This window comes from Martes martes (assembly GCF_963455335.1).
Source record: "Martes martes genome assembly, chromosome: 10".
NCBI classification, from domain to species: domain Eukaryota; kingdom Metazoa; phylum Chordata; class Mammalia; order Carnivora; family Mustelidae; genus Martes; species Martes martes.
The window spans coordinates 77,419,501-77,447,316 of record NC_137898.1 but is presented as its reverse complement, the minus strand read 5'-3'; the positions used below and the strand labels follow the sequence as shown (position 1 = coordinate 77,447,316).

At 41.0% G+C, this 27,816-nt stretch overlaps 1 protein-coding gene across 1 annotated transcript; it reads right to left on the bottom strand.

The window, feature by feature from the left end:
• Window positions 1-1,202: 1,202 nt before the first annotated feature.
• On the bottom strand, window positions 1,203-23,187 carry MED17 (mediator complex subunit 17). The gene is made up of 12 exons (XM_080815505.1): window positions 22,640-23,187; window positions 20,341-20,507; window positions 18,237-18,456; window positions 14,542-14,678; window positions 14,373-14,457; window positions 13,841-13,993; window positions 12,785-12,915; window positions 11,971-12,155; window positions 8,944-9,081; window positions 4,601-4,718; window positions 2,799-2,958; window positions 1,203-1,760 (listed from the first exon to the last, which is right to left on the bottom strand). The coding sequence occupies exons 1-12, from the start codon at window positions 22,887-22,889 to the stop codon at window positions 1,549-1,551; spliced, it is 1,956 nt and encodes a 651-aa protein (XP_080671631.1). The 5' UTR covers window positions 22,890-23,187; the 3' UTR covers window positions 1,203-1,548.
• Between the last annotated feature and the right edge of the window lie 4,629 nt (window positions 23,188-27,816).

The window sequence follows — 27,816 nt, the reverse complement described above, 5'->3', positions numbered from 1 at the left end:
TGGTATTTGGGGCTTACATTTTTCTTTTAAACCTTTTAAAGTTACTTCAGAGTCACCTTATACATGATTAAAAGGGTTATCTTTTAAAAAACTGAAAGCATTTCTCATAAGGAAAACACTGTTTATGTATTACTTATGGTGGTTCCAAAAGACCCGTATCCACCTAAGTCTCTTAGGAAGGAAGGTTCCTCCGGCACATTTTAGGATTGGGGGCTAGTTCCAGGAAATTCAAACAAATCATTTGTAAAATGTAATCAATCCACACTGATCCATTAGTATTTTCCCCTCAGGAAAGAACGTTAAAGAAATAAGACAGGACAAGACTCTCACTGGAAGAGGAGGCCAGGGCTCCTTGAGGGGAGGCTTGAGAAGGGCAGGGGCAGGTGGGGAGAGGTATGAGCACATCCGGCCCAAACGGGCGGAGGTCACTAACGGGGGGGAAGAGACCAAAAGGGGACCCGAGGAAGCCCTAGAGGTCCATTACACCCTCTGTGCCTTCAGCTTGCACCTTCCAGGAAGCTCTCAAAGCACCAGTCTTGGTATCAGACCCAGCCATACCTAAGACAGCTGGAGGAAGAGGTACTTGGTTTGTTGAGACAAGCGCCGGCTCCCCCTGCAGGCACCGTGTGCTTTTCCACTTGCTTCTGGGGTGAGTGTGCTCCTGGAGGAAAGCTGACTCACAAGAGTGGTTAAATATTTTTTTTTTTTTTAAAGATTTTATTTATTTGACAGACAGAAATCACAAGTAGGCAGAGAGGCAGGCAGAGAGAGAGGAAGGGAAGCAGGCTCCCTGCCGAGCAGAGAGCCCGACATGGGGCTCGATCCCAGGACCCTGGGACCATGACCTGAGCTGAAGGCAGAGGCTCCAACCCACCGAGCCACCCAGGCGCCCCGAGTGGTTAAATATTCTTACGCAATCTTTCCAACAAATAGTGGAATGAGATGCGTTGGCTAAAGACACAGTATATTTAGCTTGTTAAGAGTTCAGAGAAGAGGGGTGCCTGGGTGGCTCAGTGGGTTAAAGCCTCTGCCTTCAGCTCAGGTCATGATCCCAGGGTCCTGGGATCGAGCCCCGCATCGGGCTCTCTGCTCGGCGGGGAGCCTGCTTCCACCTCTCTCTCTCTGCCTGCTTGTGATCTCTGTCTGTTAAATAAATAAATAAAATCTTAAAAAAAAAAAAAAAAGAGTTCAGAGAAGATCTGGAATTTTTAACCATATGCTTTATTTGATGCCAACATCAAAGGGATACTTGAAAAGTTTAATTCAAACCCATAAATTAGTAACATTTCAAGTTAACTGCATAAAAAAAGTTGTTCTGCATCTCTCCTTCTATATACCCTATCACTGTACATAAGTGTCTGCATTTCAAAGCACTGTCACTTACAAAGTGAAATGTTTCAAAATGCTAGGTAAACATTTGTTGTTGTTGTTGTTTAAACAAGGCTCTTTTAGAAAATTTCTCTTCCTTGGGCTTAGAGTTCATCTTAAGTCAGTTTCTGGAAACTTCTCTGGAAAAAAATAAGCTAGAAACTGTTCTGGAAACAAAAATCATAGTAGGCAAGGGCTAAGTGCAGACATAAGCAGCTCCATTTTATAAACAAAGTTTCGACCTTCCATTTTATTCCACTGAACTTCTCTGAACGGTCCACGAAGATGATTCCATTTGCTATCTTGTAAAACATCACTTTTTGGAAGATCTTTACACTGGTTACGGGGAAACTGAACCATGATCTTGCTTCCACTTTCAGGGCCGTTACGAACTGTGGAGCAAAGCCAAAATATCAATACAATTTCCAAACTAGAAAACAAGGGTCCCACAACTTCATTCTACCACGAATACAAAAACCTTGTCTACCAACTTGAAAGCTCTTGTTAAAAAGAGGCTGTCAGTTTTAATATGCTAACCGCCCTCCCCCAAAACCCCAAAAGCTTGCTTATTTATATATATACTAGGCCGGTATAAGTATTCATGAATTACTGTTTGTACAATAAAAATGGGGCGAGATGAATTCTGGCTTAGGAAAGTCAAATGTCCTATGTATTTTCACAAGACCAATCAATCTGTATTTTTTCTAAAACATGTAATACACACCTAATATGAAACTCAAACATTCGGGATCAGGACAGGGAGAGATGCAGATAAGATTTTTCTGAATTAAGAACTTCAGGTTTTAATGAGGCTTCATCACTCAGCAAAGAAGAAATGGGCATTCTGAAACTCTTATCAGTAAAGACCTGGCAATGACCAAGCCTGCAGATTCACAAGCTGTGATTCTGTGGGGTAAGTTTTCTAATTACTCTTTCAAATATTTAGGGCAGGTATTAGAAAAGACCATACTAAAGCCTAAGTACTCCAAAGATCATTTTCAACTAGATAACACACGTGTTTATTAAAGTGCCCTGGACAGAGTGGGGGCCTAAAAATCCCCTCTCCTCTCTGTTCCATCCCTTTACCTCTAGGGGACCAGATGTGACTTGGCCTATTTGCAGCAGTACATTTCCCAAAAGCATTTATCCATCAAAGGTTTGGTTTTGAACTGCAGGGTAACAATGCTGAAGGCAGTTTTCAGAGCTCTTAGGAAAATGTGTCACCAAACAAAACATTTTTTATGACCACCAGAAAGAGAATCAATAATCTGTTGCTCTGAATAAAAGCCGTGATCAGATAAACGTTCAGTGTAACTCCTATATGAACTCACTGCAGAGAGAAATTACTCTGAAGTATGTCTAACGAGTACAGGGGAACATTAAGGCCGAACTCCCGAAGATCTCCTCCCATTCAAGGCAGCGGCCAGTACCTGAAATAGCATAGTCCCCACTCGGGGAGGCCACGGTGATGGCAGAGGCATTGCCAATGCTCTCTATGGGCCCAAGCCCCACATGATTGCTGAAGCTGAGCACCTGCCAGCCCATCACTTTGGCGAGCTGCTGAACTGCATGCACCTGATGCTGTGACATCTGTGAATGAAGAAAAGGAAACTTTATGCATCTTCTCCATGGAGATTTCCTTTGCAGTAACCTGAAATCATGATAGTAAACTTTTCTTGGGGTGCTCACTGCCTAGCATGGGAATTCTCTGTGATTGTTGTGGGGAGGATCCCACCTACCACTGCAGAGGCTAAAATGGCCTGAGACTCATCTTCCCCGTCCGCTGGCCAACTTGAGCACAGGAACAGGACCAAAGCTTAGCCAAGTGGAGACTCCCACCTGGGCCACCGAATGTGGAGCAACATTGGAAGTAGCAGGGGGTGACTATCTTCCAGTTACCCCTTCAAATCCACTCGCCACCCTCCTCTGCCCAGGGAGGATCACCCATATGGTTCCATCCTCTGGCTTTGGGTTGGGCTCAGATAACGGGAACCGCTCAGGTAATGGAAGCCAGAAGGATGGCGGGAAAGAGAGTAAGGTCGGGGCACTTGTAACCCCAGTACACTCCACTGTGAGGCTGTATCCTGTGACAGAAGGTGTCTGCTTTTCTCAAGTGGCCTGCCTCTGCTTCAGGGCACCCATAAGCCCCCCTCTTATCTCTTTGGCCTAGGACTGGTGACCACTAAGCCCCCCAAGCCTGCTTACTTGGTTATTACTAGTACTAGGTCACCACGCTCTCCCAGGTGTTCTCTGACACCCACACTTTTGTAAATCCTTAGTAATATGAGCATGCCACCTATTTCCTGTTAAAATCCTGTCTGATGCACTGGGGCCATCTGGAGTGCATTCAGCCCATATCGAGGAAGGAAGCAGCAAATCAGGATCTTCAAGCCTTTCCATCAATTCTGGGAGCTACCCACCAGCCTTCCAGTATATTTCTGTGTATGCATGCTTAACGTGACCAAAGTCATTTTAGGTTAAGCAACCAAGAGGTGCTGTACCTCAAAAATGCATTTCATTTACTTGGCACCAGAATCAGGATAAAAGATTATTACTTCTAGGATGGAGAGCATCAGTATTTTTTTAATTTTATATGAAATATGTGAATTTTGTGAATGGTATATCAGTATTTCTAAACCTATGCTTTCTCCCACAACTCAGTTTTTCACTGGATCATCATAACTCCATGAAGAACATAGGAAAAATACTGTTCTTAATTTTATAGAACAGGAAAGAAAGGTCCAGAAATTTATCCAGTGTCACAAAGCAAACGTGTGGTGGAGCTGGGACTAGAACCCAGCACTTTCCATGCTGTTCCTTAATACTGAAGAATTTTTTCTTAGCGCTTAAGCAGAATATTCCACTATTATGACGAATGGTCACTATAGTTTTCTATCTGATCTGCCCTTCTCTGGTTTTCTGGGGCTAATACTTCTTCACTTTTATGAGGTCCCAAAGGGGTTGTAAACTTTGGCAGACGTCAGAAATAAAAAAGTTTGTAATCTCAGAGCTGGTCCTTCATTGTCAACACAAACTAACTGGAAATAAATCTAAGACAGTTTATCAACATTTTCAGTTAACCCATAAGTTGTAAAATGTGCACTAGAAATTAAATAAATGGCAGAAAAAATGGCTTTCTTTTTATAACTTAATATACTTGAACTACTCCTTACTCACTTTGTTCTTTAAGCACTACAAGAGGCAGAGGCTCAGGATTGCCGTCAACCCTTACCTGGGACAGAAGGAAATCCTGGAGCTCCTGCTCCTGATGAGACAGTGTAATCACCCTTCCATCTCTGTGCACAACTCGGATCTGTTCAACTCCGATATTCAACTGCAGCTGGATGGACCTTGATAGACACACATACTAGAAATCAGAAATGTTCAAAATTACCTTATACAGTCCCACAAACATTAAACCTTAACATCAAAGAAACAGAAAATACCAATTTGGATAACCTGTGCTAACACCCATAGGGGCAAGGTCCATAGGACTCTCTGGGGTTCAACATAACCATCAGACTTCTGCTGGCCTTCCCGAGGCCACATGGAGCACCAGTCCGCTCAGAAAGCTGCAGGCAAGGAAGCAGAGCTTGCCACCCACCACCGACCACTGCTCCTCTTCTCGGGCAGTCCTTCCACCTTCGCTGCAGTGAGCAGAGATCCACACTGGGCTCACATGGGACCTGCCATCACTTAGAAACCTCATTCCCAGAGGGAGCCATATGTTCTCATAACAACTCCATAGGCATGCCTTCCAAGGGCCCCACAAAAGATACTGCCCAATTTTAGAAGTCACCCCATCTGGGGAAATCCACAGGCATCCCTATCAGGCATTTCTAATCCCTACCAGTCCAGACCCATTTTACCAGTTTGGGATCATTTTTGCCAAAAGCAATGTTGCCTAGTAACACAGATGGCATCCTTTCTAATCAAGTTACTCAGGGACAAAAGCTAGAGAATTAACCAAAGAGCAAATTCTCATACAGAAAGGGAAAAGATTTGTTAACTCCATGCCCTCTCTTGAAATAATCCTCAAACAAGTCAGACTATGCACTCTATTAACTTGGCTTACGTAAAAGAAACTCACAAAATAATATGCAATGACATTCTTCCAAACCAATTCACAAATTTTTAGCATAGCATATGACATGTACAAGAAACATGAAATTCTTCAAATCTAACCATCTATGAATAGCACAGAAAAAATAGCATTCTATCTTTCCATATTTGAGTACCTGCTTTATAGACTTTATTTTACAGTGAACATTAAGGAATAAGACATTTAAGCAATTATCTCCACAGAAGTATAATTTTAACAAAGTAAAAGTTTACACGTTTCTTTCAAAGAAAACCAGAGAATTCGTAAGTCTTAAAAAAAAAATTTATACATCTAACCAAATTTTAAAAATTCTGAGATGACTATTGGTAGGGGCATAGTTACAGCAGCTACTCTGAAAAAGCAATTTAGTAACATTCATGAACATTTTAAAGGTCTGTATCTTCTGGCCCAGCAATTACACCTGTAGGACTTTATCCTACAGCTAGACTTACACGTGTACAAATTATTTTGCTGGCATCCAACTAAAATGTTCGGCAGCAGAAGGCTGATTAAAAGTTGTGGTACACACAATGAATGCAATAAAGCTGTAAAAAAGAAATAAATCTGAGGTAGTGATAAGGATGTTTATTCACCAATATAGTGCCGCTGAGTTGGAAAAAAAAAAAAAAAGCACACAAACTGGGAATGACTGCTGGTATAGGGTTTCTTTTGGGGGTAATGGAAATGTTCTGGAATTAGATAGTGATAACAGTTCTACAACATAGGGAATATGCTAAAATCCACTGAACTGTACACTGGTTTGGTTTTTTTTTTAAGACTTTATTTATTTATTTATTTATTTATTTATTTATTTGACAGAGATCACAAGTAGGCAGAGACAGAGAAAGGAGGAGGCAGGCTCCCCGCCAAGCAGAGAGCCTGATGATCCCAGGACCCTGAGACCATGACCTTAGCCAAAGGCAGAGGCCTCAACCCATCAAGCCACCCAGGCACCCGTTTTGTTTTTTTTTTTAATCTTTTTAAATAGGCTCTACACCTAAACTGGGGCTTGAACTCACAACCCTAGACTAAGAGTCAAATGCTCTACTGACTATGCCAGCCAGGCATCCCTGAACTGTATACTTTAAAATAGTGAATTTTAGGTTATGTGAATTATATCTCAATATTTTAAGGCACAAAATATTGTAGGAAAAAAGCAGGATATATATATATGCTTGTAAATGCATAGACTTTCCTGGAAGGATGTGTAGAAACTGTTTTAAATGCTTGCTTTTGGGGGAGCCTGGGTGGCTTAGTCCATTTAGCACCTGACTTCAATTCAGGTCCTGATATCAGGGTCCTGGGATAGAGCCCTACATCAGGCTCTGTGCTCGATGGGGAGTCTGCTCCCTCTTCCTTTGCCCCCTCCTCTGCTGGCTCATGCTCTCTCGTTCAAATTAAAGAAAGAAAGAGAGACAGAGAAAGAAAGAGAAAAAGAAGAAGAGAAGAGAAAAGAGTAGGAAAGGAAAGGAAATGCCTGCTCCTGGAAAGTTCTGAAAGAACTATTTTGAACTTTTAAGTAGCATAAGTTAACCCCAGCTACAAAAGATGAGGAAACGGTGTTCTATGACTTCCTTTCCTTCCTGATGCTATCAAGGCTATGTTTACCACTAACTCTTCTTCACAGAAGTTTATAACCACTGGGTTCTGTGAACCAGTCTCACATTTGTCTGGTCTTAGATCTAAATGTAAGTAACTCAACGTTGATAATTTTTTTCCTTTTCCACTCCTTTGTGCCCTTTCTCTTAACATTTTATTATGGACCTTTTTAAACACAAACATAGTACATAGTACTATAGGTTCTGTATATATAGTAACATATCCAGAAGAAATATCATGAAAGTCAATGGCGCCTTCACCCAGCCCTAACAGTTAAAATGCAAGCCAAACTTCTTTTATCTTACTCAACCACTACTCTCCCACCACACCCCAAGTCACCCCAATTATTCTGTTTCTTTAGGTATAGGGGAAGAAAACCATGATCTACCTTCACCGCACCATCTTTTCCTGGAAGCTGCAAGACTGATTCTGTATTCTTTTATCTTCTGTATTCAATCTTTTAAATCATGTTAATTGACTATTTTTCATTTTTAAAAAACAGTAAATTAAAGTCTCAGTATTTAAAAAGTGCAGTTTAAGGGTATTATACTTGAGGTGTCTGGGTGGCTCAGTTGGTTAAGCAACTGCCTTCGGCTCAGGTCACGATCCTGGGCTCCAGGGATGGAGTCCAGCTTAGGGCGCTCTGCTCAGCAGGGAGTCTGCTTCTCCCTCTGACCCTCCCCGCTCTCATGCTCTGGTGTGTTTTGCTCATTGGAGAGACCACCGTGACTGGTTAGGTCTGCCTGAAACAAGCAACTAGCATTTGAAAAATAACAGGCATTCACCGGCCTTGATGAATGTTTGCCGCTGGCTCACTCAGACTGGCCTAGGGAAGGGCGCTTCCACTATACCCCGCCCATTGTTAAATGTCAAAGAGGCTCAAATGGAAGCCAAAAATGCCTTTTGTGGCTACTAGCTGATTTCATTTTATTAACTTCGTTTACCGCCCCCCCCTCCCAGTTTTACTGAGATGTAACTGACATATGGCATTAATTAGTTTAAGGCATACAGCATAATGATTTAGTAAGTGTACATATTGTGAAATGATCATCATAGTATGTTAACACCCATCACCTCACATGCTACCCATTTTCTTCTTGTGTTAAGAACTTCTAAGATCTACTCTCTTAGCTACTTTCAAATAGACAACATGGTATTATGAACTATAGTCGCCATGCTATACACTGCATCCCAGAACTTGCAGGTTATAACTGCAAGTTTGCACCTTCTGAACACCTTTACCCATTCTGCCCCCCACCCACCCCGCACCCCTGCCACGTCTGGCAACCACCAATCTGTCCTCTGTATGTTAGCTTGTGATTTGTGAGTGTAAATCAGGAACACTTCTCTGTGAATGGTGGGGTCAAAAGCCATTTCATGCCCTTCACGGACACAGCTCTCAGCCCCATTTTAAGGGCATAATCACGAACTGGATTAGATTAAGTTTAGCACCATGCCATAGTTTTGTGGCCATGAGAGAGCCACAAAACTCAGGCTGTTCTAGGCACAATATGGAGAGTATAGGCTCCATTATAAATGGTCCTACTCACTTCCAATACCCCAGCCTCATGACCACAGCCCCCAGCCAGCAACTCAAGCAGATCAGCCTGAGGTGTGGTAGCTTCCCCCTCAACGAGGAGGTTCATTTTTTTTTTTTTTTTTTTTTTTACAACTCAGACACGTGACATTTACATACCAGGGACTATTTCAGACATTCTTACCTCTCATCCTGACGCTCTACACTTGATGAAATTTACCAGAATGTTGTCACCATAGCAAATAAAATCCAAAAATCTCAATGTAATCACCCAACAAACATCAACACATAAAAGCAACTTAACATTTTAAATGAATGACTTATTTTTGACACTTACTTGCATATCTGTTCATAGCCTTGTGACGTGATTAAAACCTTCACGCTAGACTCATAGACATCATTAATATTTGACCAGTGAGCCTGTATCTGAGGGTCCTCAATGCGACTTGCTAAGCTGTCAATGGTCGCAGCAGTTCTTTTAAAGAGAAGAGGTCAACATTTTTAAAAAGGCACCATATAAACGAGTAAGATTATAAATCACTTATCAATGTTATGGCTACATGAAAACAAAAGGACTACTTTTCAAAAATACCACATTTGAAAAGCAGAGACTTTTCTTTAAAGAAAAAAAAAGTCAGATGAGGGGATCAGAGCCTCCTGCAGGCTGCCTGGAGCGGGTGCTCAGCGCCCCCCTATGACACGTGCTCTTGCACAGGCTGACTTCCTCTGAACTCCAGTTTGTTTTCTCTCAGGAAGGCTTACCAGAACACAGGGAAGAAAGGTACTCTTAGGGTACAAACCTCAGCTCGGAAAAGAACATACACCACTCACAGATGGCAGTTCTTGGTCCCTGGTAACATGGGACATACCCACAGCTGAGGCCCATCACTGTCACGTAATGACAACTGTTTCCTGAGAAGCCAGTGAGACTTTGTGCACAATAAAAATCTTACACTCCAAGAAAGATAAATACGGTATGTACACATAAGAGAGAGGATTCAAGTCTGTATGTACGCACCAATGACCCTGTCAAATACATACATTATGCCTATTTTTCAGTCCAGCCACGTTTAGTAATGTGCCTAAGGTTACACAGCCGTGAACTGGGGCCCAAAACTGGTAGCCTAACTCCAGAGTCAAAAACCCAGGGGTGTAACCCCACAGCCAGTAATCGTCCTTTTTATATATGCTAATCAACAGCCACTGCCCATAAAAAGCATAAATCATGAAAGCTAACCAAACTATTGAAGGTCCTTGGGTTCCAGTTTTCTGCTTCTAGCACTTGATTGGGAAGAGAAGGAAAAAGCCAGAAGAAATGCAAACAGCAACTGAGGTCAAGGGGCATTGGGATCCGCTCTTTTACTGCTTCTGCTCTGGTATGGGTTTCTTTCAATCCCTAACTTTCTCTTCCTTTCCTGGGACTCGTTTCCTTGAGAGTGCTTGAAAAATTCCTAGGGTAGACTGGGCTATATCCAAGAGCATTCATTCTCTTATTATGTTTCAACAAACTGGAAATAAAAAGTATCTGGCAATTGAGAATTGGTAAAAGAAATCAGGGACTATTCACAAGATAAGATATTACGTAGCTATTAAAATATCTTTGAAAAACATTTAATGAAAAATTTAAAAAATTTACAATATTAAGTGAAGGCAGGACACAAAATTTTATGATTCCAGATTTTCTATTTCTTTTAAAGACACACACACATCAAAACACATGAGCAGTCAGTCTTGCTGGATATGGTATTGATACAGATGAGGCTGATACATTGGAACATCACTTTTACAAGTGGAGGAAAATGGGAGCATTTTGCAAGCTTTGCTGCTTCCAAGACTGTGACTAATTCTCTGAAATGCATAATGGTTCTAAAAATAGCTACTTCTGGGGTACCTGGGTAGCTCAGTGGGTTAAGTTTCTGCCTTCAGCTCGGGTCATGATCCCAGCGTCCTGGGATCGAGCCCTGAGTCGGGCTCTCTGCTCAGCAGGGAGCCTGCTTCCCCTCTCTCTCTGCCTGCCTCTCTGCCTACTTGTGATCTCTCTCTGTCAAATAAACAAATAAAACCTTTCAAAAAAAAAAAATAGCTACTTCCATGCCCCTGACTTTTGGGTAAAGGTTTCTATATTGAAATGCACATGTGGAGGGGCACCTGGGTGGCTCAGTGGGTTAAGCCTCTGCCTTCAGCTCAGGTCATGATCTCAGGGTCCTGGGATCAAGCCCCACAGCAGGGAGCCTGCTTCCTTCTCTCTCTGCCTGCCTCTCTGCCTACTTGTGGTCTCTCTCTCTGTCAAATAAATAAAATCTTTAAAAAAAAAAAAAAAGAAAAAGAAATGCACATGTGGAAGGAACAGTAGTAATCTACCATATTTGATTTTTATAAGGAACTTCTGCATGCACTGTTTAATTTGATCCTAAGACCAGACTCCTGTATCCTTAACTGACAGAGAAACACGTAAAGGGCCACAGACATGAAAACTAAAGTTAGTTAGCAGGTGCCTGAGCTCTGGCTTAGACACATTTTTTTATTCCAGAAGCACCACACTATCTTCTCTAACACGTCTTCCTAATTCATTTTACTAAAAGCTTCAGACATTAAGTTTCCACTCTAAGACTACAAACTAATGCGCCATTAAAACCACGACTTGTGTCAGTAGGAAAAAATGAAAATCAAAAACTACCACGCAGAGCAGTTTGGAGTTCTAGCCAGGCACCATTTTGAAAAGTAAAAACAGCCCTCTTCACCGAGGACCGAAAATAAAATACAAGAGCACCTCCAGCACTTGAAAAAGATACACTGAGGTCAGATCATGCTAAGTTCTTTTGTAAATGTGTACAGAAGCAAGATGAGCGTGAGGTTTGGAGGTACACAGACCTGGGCGCAGATCCTGATTCTGCCACTCTCTTCAGCTGTCTAACTGTGAGGGAGCTACACAACTTCTCTAGGCTTCAACCTTCCCATCAGTGAAAACGGGCTCACACCACCTATGCCAGAGAAGAAGTCTTAGGAAATGGGACAGCCAAAACATAGGGAAAGCTTCAAGGAAAGATTAAAATCAGTTCAGGAACAGGTTTCTGGTGGATGGGTCACTGAAGAAGGTGAGGAGTTCTAAGGCACATTCCTAGCAAGGTGTCTTTCAAAACTGTAGCCAGTGTCAGAAACCATCTCGAAAGCGACACGAGCCCCGGAGTTCAGACTTCTCCAAACCTGACAGGACCATCCTCAGATGCAAACCCTCTCCCTGCAGTCACCCTCCTCTTCCTAGGAAAGAAGGTCATTTCATGGCAAAAATAATGTGTATAAGGTAACTAATAAAGGAAAAACGACTGTAGTGTCCAAGAAAAATAGCTGCTTTGTTCATCCTTACCTGCTCCTCAGGAAAATATGCTTTGCTTGTTTAATGATTTTTTCTAGAAGCCCTTCACTGGACTGTAGTGAATTAATTTCATTTTTATCAAAAGCCTGAGGACCTGAAAGTCTCATTCTCTTGTGACCAAAAGGGGCACTTGCTGGATGAGGCATCACGATGGAACTCAAGGTCTGTTTATGAAACTGTAACAAGAACAGCCATTTATTATTAATTTTTTTTGTTGAAGTATAATTGAGAACGAACTTAGATTAGTTTAGGGCACACGACATGATTTTTGTATATATGGTAAAATGATTCATAACAAGTCTAACTAACCTCTGTCACCATAAAGTTACAAATTTTTTAAAAAGTTGTTAAAAAACAACTACTGCTTGTACGTTAAAGGCAGGGGAGACTGGAATACATACTCTGTGAAGTTTCTCAGGGGATTCTTTTGAAATTAGCCTAAACTGTGAGCCAGCTCCCTGGAAACACAGTTCTAGATAACCTGAGTAGACTATGTCCTGAAACAACCCAACTATCCTGTTCACAGGCTCTGGAAAGACACCGTCCCCATCACACAACCAGAATCACCCTTCCCTCCCACACCCTGCCTGCTCTTCCTACGCGCCTAGACGTAACCTGTGGGGTATTTCCACCACCACAAGCGATGCTCAGCAACAGACTGATAATCCTGCTTATCTGTGTGTTCCCCCAGCACAGAGCAAGGATCCTGCACATCACAGACAATGACAGTCACAGAGAGGAGCTTGCACATGTGTTGCACCAGACATGCCTCCCACCATGCAAGAAGGAACATTTCGCTCATTACCTCTCTAATTAGTAGATGCAAATTATGCTCTAAGACATAAAGATGGTCTTCTGGACTTGGCTTCTCAGTAGCGGACTTTTGGGATTTCTTATCATTTGAGGAATGGCACAAAGAAATCAGTAACTGCAAGCCTATTTATAAAAAGAAGCAGGACAGAGGCAAATCAACCGAAGACATAGGAACGCACGGTTGTCTTCAAAAAGTACAATCACAGCCCATTCTCAAAAGATCCATTTGAAACTGAAGATCAGGCTTCATGATTAACATTTTCAGACCAAAATGACTATCCATGAGTACAATAAACTATTACGCATTTTAACAATTCAAATTCTTTGACGTGCAATGTGGCTGTTGACCTTAAGCTATGGTTAGACAAGTGAACAGAAGGTGTATGTTAACTAAATAGTTTCGTCTTGCCTTTAAAAAGAACAAAAACAAAAAACACCACTTTTGGGAAAAACAATAAAATACGGGGTTGGTAGCTGGTCTTACTGATGAGAAGACAGATACTCTTCCTTGTTGCCATGAAAACCAAGATGGAATTTTTCAATTCTAAAAACCCATTCCTTTGACAAGACTCAAGAAGATACATCTCAGAATTTATATAAAAAATAAGCACACAGCTAACTACAAATTGATATCTGAGGCAGGTCTGACTGCTCTTGAGTAATATAATTAAAATCCCAATTTCCACAAATTTAGGAATATTATAGATACTGAATAACTATTGTTATTTAGACAGCAAGACAGGATCCCTGAAAAAATCTTCCATAAATGGTGTTAGCACAGACCTCACAGCCACTGCTGCCAAGTAACAGCGTTACTGGTACAAATGTTTAATGTACACTGTTTAAAATTCAGGAGTTACGCTCCTTAGGACACAGGACAGAATGAGGTTTGTCCTGCATGCTTTATGAGCTACCATAATAGCTAGGAGGCTGCCTCTTTGCTCTAACTGTTCTCCCAACACAGCCAAATATATAGTTACCCCACTCTGTCCTGCTCCCCAAACCACAAAATCCTATTTACAAACTCGAAAGGGTTGGCTGCTCTTACTTGGAAAGGGCTGAGAGATAATCTGGTTTTTCACCACAATGTGAGGGATCTGTGACTTAATCTGAACAGCTTCCCGAGAGAGCTGTGCAAAAATTTCTTTACACAAGAGAACATTTTGTGCTGCTTCTAATTTCGTCTGCCAGTGTGGGGAACCTGAAAGACAGGAGACATATGTATATATCAGTTACTAACTATATTATGCATGAATTAACTTAAATGGTGATCTGAATACATATATCAAAAGTTCAGAAAACACTATACCAGAGCACATTGTTTCCAAAATACAAAAATTTTCCTTTCTTTTACACAGAAAATTGGTGAAGAAGTTCAATCTTAAAAAAAAAAAAAAACAAAAAAAAAACAAAAAACTGCACAGCTATTCACTAATGGTTAATGAACAGGATATAAATAATAAATTTCCAATTGTTCTTACTCCAAAATACCTATTTTCCCCCTCTACATTTATCATCAGTTTATCTGGAAACATAAGCTCAGACACAACTATAAGTTAGAGGACAGAACATAACCACACCTGGTTTGGATTTGGGCAAAGGTCGTTTAAAGAGGTTGACTGTGCCCAGATCACCTATGTCTGGAGCTTGTTTCTGAATTGAAACCTATGGGACAATAAAAACATGAAAAGATGTTAGCAAATTAACTTCTGGGGTAAGTAATAATTACTTAAAATACTTGACAAATACCTTGATATAGGCAGACCCTTCTAAATCGCTAGGAATCTGAACATCAAGAGGACAGTAATCTTCAGGTATCTTCTTATCCAGATCAATATCTGTATTCTTTATTACTTCAAATGTACCATGATGGGGAAAGAGAGATCCTAATGGGGTATTAAAAATAGGAAAATAAGAACCAGTTAACACATTAATTTAACATACATTAGTAAATAATACTATTTCACTGAATATAACATTACTGAATCATAAACTCCCACCCAAAATATGTTTTGGGGGGCATGGGGGAAGGGTAGTAAGCAAAGGGAAGAAAGGAAGCAGGAAAAAAAGGTATTTACCTTAAAAAAAAAAAGAAAGAAAGAAAAGAAAAAGAAAAAAGCAAAAAAAAAGGTTTTGTCATCTTGAACTCATCTTCAGAGTAGGATTCTACCTTCAGAATTCAGAATTCCTCAATTCAATCAATGCTGAAACACTTAGGTGCTCCAGGATCTTGACTTAAACCACCTCAACTTGAGTACTATTGATGGGGGTTGGGGGTCAATAATGGCTTACTTTGGCAAATGAGTCCTTTTAAAATATGAGTCTACTATTGTTATCACAATGATCACAGCTGGGGCTCCTTGCTTCATCCCTTGACCTTCAAAGCTTTTATTCTACTGAGCTGTAAATCTTGTAAACATTTACTGTGTAGCTTCTCTGAATATCCCTTAGCAGCTTACAAGCCATTACCATGATGACTTCCAAAAACCTATTATAGCTCAACAACAAAGAATTATACAAGATGTGAATTCAAGCTCATCAAATTTTGGTACACTGCCAACATAATATATTCCCGCAGCCTTGGCTGAATGGGAGAAAAAGGCAGCAAAGTGTTTTCACTGCCCTCTCTCTTTTGCCCAGGATGTGAAAACAGCTTAGATGACTTAGGGGAGAAAAAAAGAATTAAGATAAAATGGAAGAATTTTTTTCCTTTTATGCTTAGTTTTTAAGGGTTACAGGTAAGCTCCTAATTGAGAAGATATTTAGTCTCTTGACTAAAACATCATTTATGGTTTAATATGTGTTAACATATAAACTCAATCTTTAGAGTTTCTGCTAAATGTACTGATCAAGCGGGATTTAATCTAGGCTGCAGGAGTGGTTCAATATTCGCAAACAATCAAGACGATGCACCACATCAATATAAAAAAGGATGAGATCCTCTCAATAGATGCACAAAAAGCATTTGAAAAAATACAGCAAACATTCTTGATAAAAACCCCTCGAGCAAGTAGGGAGAGACAGAACATACCTCAACATGATAGAGGCCATGATCAAAAGACCCACAGCTACTATCACCCACAATGGGGAGAAACTGAGAGCTTTTCCTCTACCCTCAAGAACAAGACAGGGATGTCCACTCTCACCACTACTATTTAACATAGTATTGGAAGTCACAGCCTCAGCAATCACACAACAGAAAGAAATAAAAGGCATCCAAATCAGCAAGGAAGACGTCAAACTTTCACTATTTGCAGATGACATGATGCTTTATTTAGAAAACCCAGAAAGACTCCACCAAAAAAATTGTTAGAACTCATACATGAACTCAGCAAAGTCATGGGATATAAAATCAACAAAGAGAAATCTGTTGCACTTCTATACACCAATAAGCAGCAAGAGAAAAAGAAACCAAGGAATGATCCCATTTACAATTGCACTGAAAACAGTAAGATACCTAGGAATAAACCAAATCAAGGAGGTAAATGATCTGTACTCTGAAAACCACAGAACACTTATAAAAGAAACTGAAGAGGACACAAAGAAATGGAAAAACAGTCCATGCTCACGGATTGGAAAAACAAACATTGTTAAAATGTCTATAATACTGAAAGCAATCTTCACATTTAACGCAATCCCTATTGAAATACCACCAGCATTTTTCACAGAGCTAGAAGAAACAATCCTTAATTGGTATGGAACCATAAAAGATCCTGAATAGCCAAAACAACCTTTAAAAAGAAGAGCAAAGCTGGAGGCATCACATTTCCAGACTTCTAGCTGTAATTACAAAGCTGTAGTCATCAAGACAGTATGTTACTGGCAGAGAAACAGTCCCACAGATCAACAGAACAGAACAGAAAATCCAGAAACGGACCCATGTAATCTTCAACAAAAGCAAAAATGAACTAATGGGACTCCATTAAGATAAGAGCTCCTGCAGAGTGAAGGAAACAATCAACAAAACTAAAAGGCAACCGATGGAATACAAGAAGATATATGCAAACAACATACCCAATAAAGGGTTAATTTCCAAAATTTATGAAGAATTTATCAAACTCAACACCCTAAAAAAACCAAGTAATCCAGTCAAGAAATGGGCAGAGGACATGAATAGACATTTTTCCAAAGAGGACATCCAAGATGGCTAACAGATATATGAAAACATGCTCAACATCACTTGTCATCAGGCAAACACAAATCAAAACCACAATGAGATACCACCTCACACCTGTCAGAATGGCTAAAATCAACAACACAGGAAAAAGCAGGTGTTGGCAAGGATGTGGAGAAAGGGGAACCCTCTTACACTGTTGGTGGGAATGCAAGCTGGTGCAGCCACTCTGGAAAACAGTATGGAGGTTCCACAAGATGTTAAAAATAGAGCTACCCTATGACCCACCAATTGCACTAGGTATTTACCCAAAAGATACAAAAATACAGATTTGAACAGGGCACGTGCACCCTGATGTTTATAGCAGTGTTGTCAACAACAGTCAAACTATGGACAGAGCCCAAATGTCCATCAACTGATGAATGGATAAAGATGTGGTACACAGGCACACACACACACACACTGGAATATTACCCAACCATCAAAAAGAACGAAATCTTACCATTTGCAACAATGTGGATGGAACTAGAGTGTATTGTGCTAAGCTAAATAAGCTGGTCAGAGAAAGACAAATACCGTAACATTATTTCACACATAAGTGGAATTTAAGAAACAAAACAAATGAACATAAAGGATTGGGGGGGTGGAATGAGAAACAAATCATGAGAGACTCTTAATGTTAGAGGGCTGGTGAGGGACGTGGGTGGGGGGTGGGTTAGATGGTGATGGGGATTAAGGAGGGCACTTGTTATTATGAGCACTGGGTGTTGTATGTAGGGATAAATCACTGAATTCTATTCCTGAAACCAATACTGCATTGTATGTTAACTAACTAGAATTTAAATAAAAATCTGGGGAAAAAAGTCAGCATAAAAACAAAATTTTTGCTAAATGTACTCAAAGGTAACTATATAAATAGTTTAAATTCAATTTTATAGGGGCGCCTGGGTGGCGTAGTGGGTTAAAGCCTCTGCCTTCGGCTCAGGTCATGATCTCAGGGTCCTGGGATCGAACCCCGCGTCGGGCTCTCTGCTCAGCGGGGAGCCTGCTTCCCCCTCTCTCTGCCTGCCTCTCTGCCTACTTGTGATATCTATCTGTCAAATAAATAAATAAATAAATAAAATCTTTAAAAAAAAAATTCTATTCTATAAATATCTATGATAAAAGTAATTCCAGCTTATCAGGTTTATGTGTACAGAAATTAAAACTTCAAAATGTACCATGTAACCGAGAAACAATATATTATACAATATGCCACATTCTAGTCAATCCTGTATAGTTTTTGGACACACTGTAGTTTAAAAGCATAGTTTTTAACAGTGATCTACACCTGCACTTCTGTAGCTCAGATCTCCCAGAATCTTATCCCCAACTTTTCTGAGTTTCCAGTGTTGCCGTAATCTCAAAAGCTCAGAGTTGAAGTCTCTTTGCAGCTTATTTTCTTGGTTTTCAGTAACTGATTTGGTCAGTCTTTCTGCACCCTTCAACAGGATCTGGGCTGCTCCAGCGAGCGACTTCTTTTTCGATATCAACTGCAGTGTCTGTGGATTCTATCAGAAACAACAGTGTAGTTCTGCATTTTTAAACGATTTCAACATTCTCTTAATAATAAAATACCTACTCAAGAGAAAACTGAGAAATTAAAGACAATCAGGTAACACCGTTTTTTGAAAGATAACCACCTTAACCTATTTCTCTGATCAACTCAAATAAACTTATGTTAAACCACAAACACCACACTGGACTACAAATCAGAACTTACGCCAGCTCTGCCCAAGCTTGGATGGGGTTCCCTCTAACGCTGTGCACTTGCCCACCCCAACCCACGTGTACACCCTTTTGTGGCGCTCATTATACTTCTGGTGAAAGTCTGTAATCCCTACTCGAAGGTCATCCACATGACAGTAAAACCTACCATGTCCAAAGACCCTAGAACAATTCCGGGCACATAATACTCGATTTCTGGAATAAATAAATGACCTCAGTGAGTACAGCTGTAAAATTATCTTACATTATGGCAAGCTACTAACGTGCCTTTGGAACAAAGACTGAAGCCACACAGCATTAAAATTAATGCACTTTACCGCATGCTGATTTTTGGAAAACTGATGAGTAATCATAATTATAAATACCCAAGATCACCACCAATCTATGTACTCCAGTCACCAGATACACTTCGAAGAAGACAAATTTAATATAAGAAAGGTTGACGTGTGAGTTAAAATCATCAAGTCTCATAAAACATTGTAATAATCTTTTGACCATATTAAGAGACCTAATTCTAAGTTTCCGGAGAGCTAAGGAAATTCCTGGAGACTCCTGGGTGGGAAGAGCATGGGAAGGTGGCAAAGGCTGTGGGCTCAGAATAAGGTGCTAGCGTTCTTGTCTTGGCCGCTAACCACGGACTTTATTGCATCTGAACACGTGGGCCTCAGTTTTCACCCCGTAAAACAAAGGAACCAGATGGAATAGTCTCTAAGAAATCTTCCAGCACAATGTTTCTGGACCCTGAAACTATTACCACATGAGCAGTTCTATTCAATTCACTTCACTTACAAAACGGTAAAAAAAAACATTACTTCCTCTCCTTGCCACTAACCTGGTCATGGACCTGATGCTTGATTTCAAGAACTTCCTAAGTGGCCTCCCTGGTCTCAGGCTCTTCATGCACCAATCTCCCTCCTTCTACTGTCTTTCACCTTCTAATGTTCAAACACTGAACATGCTCTTCGTCAAACTTCAACAATCTTACCTAGCTTTCAGTTCCTTCCATAATTTTGCCTATTTTTTCTAACCAGGCCCCAAAAAGAGGTTGAAAGGGAAAACTGAGACTTGGAGAGAATCACTTGTTGAAGGACCCAGGGCTAGTGAGGGCAGAAGCAGGATTTGAACCAAGGTCAGTGTGACTCCAAAGGCATTTTATCATCATGTTTTTGTGTAATACACTACAAATCAATGACCCAGGCTGTAAGAATCTGTTAAGAACTGGGAAACTTTAGGGGCTCCTGGGTGGCTCAGTCAGTTGGTGGCCGACTCTTTTTCAGCTCAGGGTCATGGGACCAAGCCCCATGTTGGCCTCCATGCTCAGCATGGATTCTGCTTGTCCCCTTCCCTCTGCTCCTCCTCAAGCTCCTGCTCTCGATCCCTCTCTAAAATAAATAAATAAATCTTAAAGGTGGGGGGAGATTTGGTAAGCTTTTAAAATATTATATTAATGAAATTTAACTCTTCTGAAGATCACAGGGCCATTAATAAAATAGTAAGTAAAGGAGATGCTATTTTTATGCCAGTTTGTTTTGAACCCATCAGTCTTTAGATCTTCATCTGGACTTAATTTTGCATGAAAGGTAAAGGAGACAGTAGGCCCACAGCCTGAGAAGTGGTCCTGGGACTTAATAAAATGGTACCATTATTCAGTTGAAGACCACACATACCTGTTTTGGAGGAAGTGCGTCCTGAGAGACTGGATCAAGAGTCATAAATTTTTTATCCCTAACAATACTGAGGACATCGTAGAGAACACACATCTCTGTTAGGGCACTTCTCAAGTTGTTCCTCACGGAGTCCCAAGGCCAAAGAGAAGGCTGAAATTTTACCAACCCTAAAAAGAGAAAGGAAAAAAGAAATTCACAGATATGAGTTATACTGACTAGAAGACAAATCTTATTTAGATGTTACAAGTATGAAAGAAGAAACAATGACTTATTTCAAATCATTTCCTGTTTTATCCCATTCTGTCCACCCTTTCTTGAATCTCTGTAAATATTTAAGTTAGCATTTCCTATAATGGCAAAACAAATTTGGTATCTAATTTCCACATATTGCAGTATTTTTAAAATTTATACAAATAACCTTTTTCCACCAGATCTTAAAACTTGAATAACTGGAGAGCATCTCCAAAATATTTTAAAGTATAAAAATACAAATGACCTATAATGGCAGCATTCAGATACTAAACAATGTTAACATGCCTTCCAACCTCTGAAATCATTTTGCTAAATTTCACCACTACATGCTCACTGCCTAGAGTTCAAACAGAGTTATAGAGTAAAAAAGCAAAAGTTTTCCTTTATTCCTCACCCCTAATTTTCTCCCCTCCTGAGAGGTAATCAGTATTGACAGTTGGGGTGTGCCCATGCAAATGCTTTTCAGTGCATTTACATATATTTACTTCCATTTTTCTATTACTTGTTTTTTTTTCCAATTACTATGTCCTAGAGAGACTTCCATGCCAGCACATATAGATCTATTTAATTCTTTTAACTCTGTTTGACATTCTGGAGCATGGATATTATATACAATAAGTTTAACCATTCCTACATCATGGACAGGTAAGTTGGTTTCACTAATGCTAGTAGTGGTAAACACGTTGAACACACATCTGTGTACAACTTTTTCTGAAAGCTAAATTCCTAGCTGTGATTTAGTGGGTCAAAGGAGATGCATATTTAACACTTTCGACACATACTGAACTGCAAAACTGGCTTCCAAAAAGGTTTTACCAATTCCCAACACAGATATTAAGTCTTTTAAGTTGCTGCTAATGGTATGCACGAGAATAGTGCTTTAATATTTTAATTTGCCTCTCCCTACTAGTAAGATCCTATGTCTTTTTTCAGCCAGCTGTTTATACCTTCAGGCTATTTTTCCAGTGAGTTGTCTTTTTTTCTCCCAGTTTGCAGGGAATCTTTGAACATCAGGGACAGCAACCACTATGTGTCCAACAGGTTGCCAATAGTCTTCCCAGTCTCTCCTTTATTTTCTTTGTTGGTGGCACCTTTCATCATTACTTTAAAATTTTATGTAATTAATCTCTCTAATTAATCTCTCTTTGGCTTTATAATTTGTGTTTCCTATTGTGCTTAAGATCTCTTCTGCTCCCAAAGTTCTATGTCTACAACTTCCTTCCAATTTTTTTATATTCTTTTCATTTGCATTTCAATCCTTGTGAAAGTAATCAGGAGTGTGAAATATGAGATAGTATCTATATTTTACTCCCAAATGGACCCCCAACTGTCCTAACACCACTAGCTCGAGAACCCATCTTTAAATTCCTATTTACACAGGGTCTGTTGCACATACCCAAATCAAGAATGGTATTTTTAAATCCCTGATAATAATTAGAATCCAAAACCCACTGACACTTTTTCTACTATTCTCTCCTAATTAGCCTCCCTCTTTTCAGTTTGTTTTCCCTGTAACCCATTTGCTACAACGGATCCAGAGTAATCTTTTTAACGTACAATCACCTGTCTCCTTAAAATCCTTCCAAAAGCTATCAGCTGTCTTTCTAATAAAACCCAAATGCTTATCTGGGCCTGGTGGCTCGGCCTACAGACCTCTCTCTTTTCAGCGGGTGTTATCAGCATCATCCCCACTGCTCAGGGAAGCAAAGTAACTCTAACAATAACGGCAAGAGCAGCGATATGAACCGCAGGTCTCTTAACCAAGTGTGCCACATTACAGACTTGAGCACTTGATCAGTGATTGTCTCAAATGCTCCAACTCGAGAAACGGTGCAGGAGGATAAGGAGTATTAAGAGGCCGGCAGCGCCCTAAACTGTCCAGCTGCGAAAAGACCCCAGTGAGCATGATCACTATTCCCACGGGAGTGTTCAGACACCCACGCAACCACATCTCTCCCCGCGCTGGAGAGCCGGAGTGGCATTACGTGGGCGGGTACCGGGGCCCCCAGACCCGCCGGCGGCCGAGAGCAGCACACACGGGCCTTACCTTCCTCATCGTCCTGGTCCGCGCTGGACCCGGCGCCAGCCCAGTCCTGCGCATCGCCCTCGGCCCCCGCCGCCTCCTCCTCCTCGGAGCCCGAACCCTGGCTGAAGTCGATCCGTTGGGCCAGGCGCGCCAGGTTCTGCGACATGGACAGCGGCTGCAGGTACGTCTCAGTGCCATCCAGGCCCACCTCCTGGACCTGCTTCTCGCAGGCCGACTCGATGCTGATGCGCACAGCGCGCACTCCAGACATGCTGGCGGCGTCGCGGGGAGGCGTCGGGAGGATCCCGGCGCAAGCCGAAACCCGAGATGGGAAGCAGAGGCGCCTCCGACGAGAGCCCGCAAGCCGGGAACCGCAGTACCTCCGCGGACCTCGGAAAACCAAACACTGCTGCGGGGCGGGAAACAAAGCCCAGCGCTAAGCGACTTTCCCAGAATCCCCCGCAGCCCCCTGGCCCGGCTCGGAGTCTCCTGGAGGCGCCGGCGCTCTGGGCTTCCGGGGGAGCGCTTCCGGCTTTCCCTGCGCAGCATAGGGAAAAACTTCCTGGTCTGTAGGAGGCGTGGCCGGGAGTGGGAGGGAGAAGGGGGAGGAGGGACCTCGGTGCCGAGGGCGTGGATTGGCTGGTGCGCGGTGTCCGTCTGCATAGTAAAGTGTTACTTGCTTCGAGTGATGGAGTGTGGGAAGTTCAAGAAAGCCAAAGAGAGGTAGGGAAAAGGAAATGAATGGGTCCCTGGGTCTTCGCGATTAGAGTTCCTCTGACAATGCTGAGATTTGAGAGTTTACACCTAGAGAAACATATCTGAAGAGTTATAAAATAAGGACGTAATTTGAGGGAAAACATAAATCGTGCTTATCACTACTTAAAATTGTACTGCACAATTAGTTTATTATGTTTTCCTCTTAGCTGTAACCTCCTAGAGAGCGACCAGGAAGCATACTAGACACTAGCACGTAATCTGAGCTTAATTTTTGTTTCATGCCCGAGTAACTGAGAATAAGTAGTCCTTTAAAAGATGAAGCAATTATAGAACTTCAGTCTGAGTCCTCAAGAGTATGTCATTAGTATTAATTCCACAGCGACTAGATTATATTACAAAACTCTAAGGAATTATGTATTTATCATTTTTTAAGGATTTATTTATTTATTTGAGAGAGAGAGAGCGTGAGTGGGGTGGAGCGGCAGAGAGAGAGGGAGAAGCAGACTCCTGCTGAGAAGGGAGCCGGACACTGGGCTGGATACCAGGACCCTGAGATCATGACCTGAACCAAAGGCAGACCCTTTACTGGCTGAGCCACCCAGGAGTCCTAATAGCATTGACCATTGATGAGGGATAGAAGCAGAAAAATGTTCACCTTTAGCCCAAAAGTCTGACCTACAGCCTATATAGCTTTGACAAAGATCAAACCGGAGCTGGCTCATACATTCTTAAAGGGTCTCGTTGACTCCCTTTAGATCTCACCCATAGTTAATATCGAGCTGACTGACAAGCACCAGAGAAATCTTGAAAAAGATTTTTGAAAAAGAAGTCTCAATAATTCATTAATTCTTCCTTTCTCTCGTTTCTTTCAGAGAGACACAGAGAGTGTGCGAGTGGGTTGGTGGGGGGGCAGAGAGAGGGAGAGAGACTTAAGCAGACTCCGTGCTTAGTAAGGACCCTGAGGTAGGACTCTCGTGACCCTGAGTTCATGACCTGAGCCAAAATCAAGAGTCAGATGCTTAACTGAGACACCCAGGTGCCCCTCAAGACTTTCTTCCTGACCATTTGTGGCCCCCATCAGTCATGAGTCTTTTCAAGTTTTGTACTGACCAAGATATTATTTAAGTTTTTGACTTCCTGAGATATTTAGGAGAATAGGATTGCGATGGTGTCAGTCTCTACCAAAACAATGTATGGGGTTATCTGTTAGGAATGTGAATTTTCAAAAGAGAGACCTATTTTTTTGGAAGCTCAGCTGTGATTCTTATGCACAATCATATTTGAGAAACACTGTACTCTCTATGCATAAGTTTGTAAAAGGTTTTAACTTTAAAATTTGATTTATATTTATCATTGGCTCTATTTGAGCCCATTACTGTGCTAAGTGTTTTAATCCTATTTCTTATTTCACCTATTTAATGTTCTTGTACTTCTGCATTTCGGTCCTGGCATCTGTTTTCTCATCTGAGTTAGGGCACACACTCAAGAATCAGAATCTAGGCTGGGCTCAGCTGGAGGGTTCTACTTCAATATCTAGGACCACAGGTCATTCAGAGAACTCTGTACCATAAGTTTCTCATTGCTCTTGGACTAGCAGGCTGTTCAGGGTATGTTCTTATGGTGACAGCAGAGGTACAAGAGGGAAACTTTGCCTGCATTACCTGTCTGACACCCACATAGCCCATGGCCATGTCTAAAAGTCAAGGATGGGAGAAGGGACACTCTCAGCCTTTTCAGTTGAAGGAACTGCAGAGCTACAGGGAAAGGGGTATGGATAAAGGGAGGAACAAGGCCAACAATCTGTCACATATGGAAAATAATCCAATTACATTCCCCCATCTCACATCATAAATAAAAATTCCAATTAAGTTAAAGACCTAAGTATAAAAAACAGAGTGAAGTCTTCTATGCAGACTCAGATATATATGAGACTAAGTCCTGTTTAAAGGAAGTGTTCTGTGAAAATTATTGGTCAGATTTTGAGGGCTCATGGAACTCAAATCTTCCTCAGGGAAGAAATGAGCCTCCCCAGCCCCACCATCTTTCAGGACTGAGGAGACAAGAGATCTGCTAGAATCTCAATTAAAACTCCAAGGAACACAAGGAGTAACAGGCTCTAAGTAGGGGCCTGAGTCTTATTTAAAATGCAACCTACCCCAATCCAGCTCAATCTCTGATTACATTGAGGAAATCAGTCTCTCACTTTATCTACCTTACAAAAGAAAGGTAGAAACCCTTACCAGTGGGAGATACCTAGAACACACAATATCCAGCTTATAATAGAAGTAGTGGTTGTAGATACATAAAAAGGCAGGCAAGAGTGACTGATAATCAAAACCTAAAACAACAGGAACATATCCGTGGATGATCAAAACATTGGAGATGGTAGGCAAGAACTTTAACTGATCAATACTGTTAGATGAAAATGGATGTAAGGGTTTCAACAGAGACTGGAAATTATTTTCTAGTGTCTTGGGTTGATGGTTCATCACTGTGCCAAAACTACACTCTTACTTTAATAAGTTTATAAATTTTGGTATCTATACATCCAATACCCCCTGACCTTGTTGTCCTGATAAACCTTTGTTTATCTTGGTACCTTGCTATCCCATATTTTAGAATCAACTGGTTCTATGAAACGCCACACTGGCATTAGACTGGCATGGAACTGAATTTATAGATTTGACAAGAAATGCTTCTGGTGCTTCTATGATATTGCATTTTCCTAGATATAAGTGTTTATTTTGCATATTTTAAAGTTTTCAACAGTTTTATAATTTTCTCCATGATGATACATAATCTTTGTTAAATGAAAATATTGCTATATACTTTTGATAACATTGCAATTGATATTTTTCAAATTTTACATTTTTAACTATTTCTTACTGGTATGAAGAAATGCAGCTCATTATTATACATTGGTTTTATATTTTGGAATCTTGAATTCAGTCTAATAATTTCACTCTAAACTCTCTTGGGTTTTCTAAGAATCAATCATGTTTTCTGCCACAAAAATTGTGTTTTCCTTCCTTTTCAGTCATTATTCTTTCTTGCTTGCTTTTCCTGGCTAGAACCTCTTCCAACAGTTGATATTAGGCATACTTGTCACATTTCTCTCTTTCTTTCTTTTTTTAAGTAATCTGTATACCCCACACAGGCTTGAACTTACAACCTCAAGATCAAGAGTCACATGCTCTATGGACTGAGCCAGCCAGTCGCCCCATCATGTTTCTCATTTTAAAGTGAATATGGCAAAAAAAAAAAAAGTGAATATGGCATTAACATATAACTTTGAAATACATATATAGCATTTACAAAACTGCTTCTTAGAGCATGTACTAGGTGTTAGCTAGTTATCTTATTTTGTTCAAAACCTCCTGTTTCTTTTCTTTCTTTTTTTTTTTTAAGATTTTATTTATTTGAGAGTGAGAGGAAAGAAAGCACATGCAGGGCGAAAGGCAGAGGAAGAAGCAGACTCCCCGCTGAGCAGGGAGCCCAGTGTGGGACTTGATCCCAGAACTCTGAGATCATGACCTGAGCCGAAGGCAGATGCTTACCTGACTGAGCCACCCAGGGGCCCTACTGTTTCCTAAACATACAAAGTCCCCTCCTGCCTCTGGACTTTTAAATCTACCAGGAAAGATGTTTTTCCAAATAACTTCATGATTCACTTTCTCATTTCTTTCAGGTCTCTGCTAAAATGTCTCTCTTCCAGAGTCTTTTCATGATCTACCTTTATATAAAACTGGTAATAAAGAGTCTGATGGCGTTTTTTATGTTTAACTGCCGACAGCTTTTAAGCCTCACTCCTCCCTCTTCCCATTCTGTTCCATATTTGAGCAAGCTGATAAGCCTGGCTGCTGCTCCTTTGACACTTGTGGGAAGTTTAAACTGCATATGGAATCATCATGCTGGCCCTAACCCTTCACCACCATAAAAAGCCCAAGTCAGTCTCCTTTCCATGTTCTCTCAAGCCATTTTTGGACCTGTTTGGGAGCGGTCCTGCTTTCCCCAGAAAGCCTCATTACACAAGCAGTAAATCCTTTCATACCCTGTTAGGCTGTGTGTGACTTTATCCAACATCCAAACCAAATTTTGGGTGACGAATCCATCCTGTCACATGTGAGATGGACACAGCAGTCCACCCTATGCTTTATTTTTTTTTTAATAGGCCTTAATACCACTTGTCATCTTCTATATCTGTTTATTGTGAGTTTTCCCCTGTTATATAAATGACTGAGTGATCGAGCCCTGCATCTGGTGAAGTATCTGGCATAACCTTCCACACACTCATTTGTTCAACAAATAGTGAATGCCTGCTTTGGCCAGGCCCTGTTAAAGGCATTAGTGCTACACTGGTTAACAAAGCCCTTCCCCTCCCGGATTACATCCCAGCGGCAAAGTAGGTGTCCGATACGCTTTTGTTAAACCAATGAACAGTAAGATTTTTTTTCTGTCCGGAGGTGAGATATTAAAAAGAA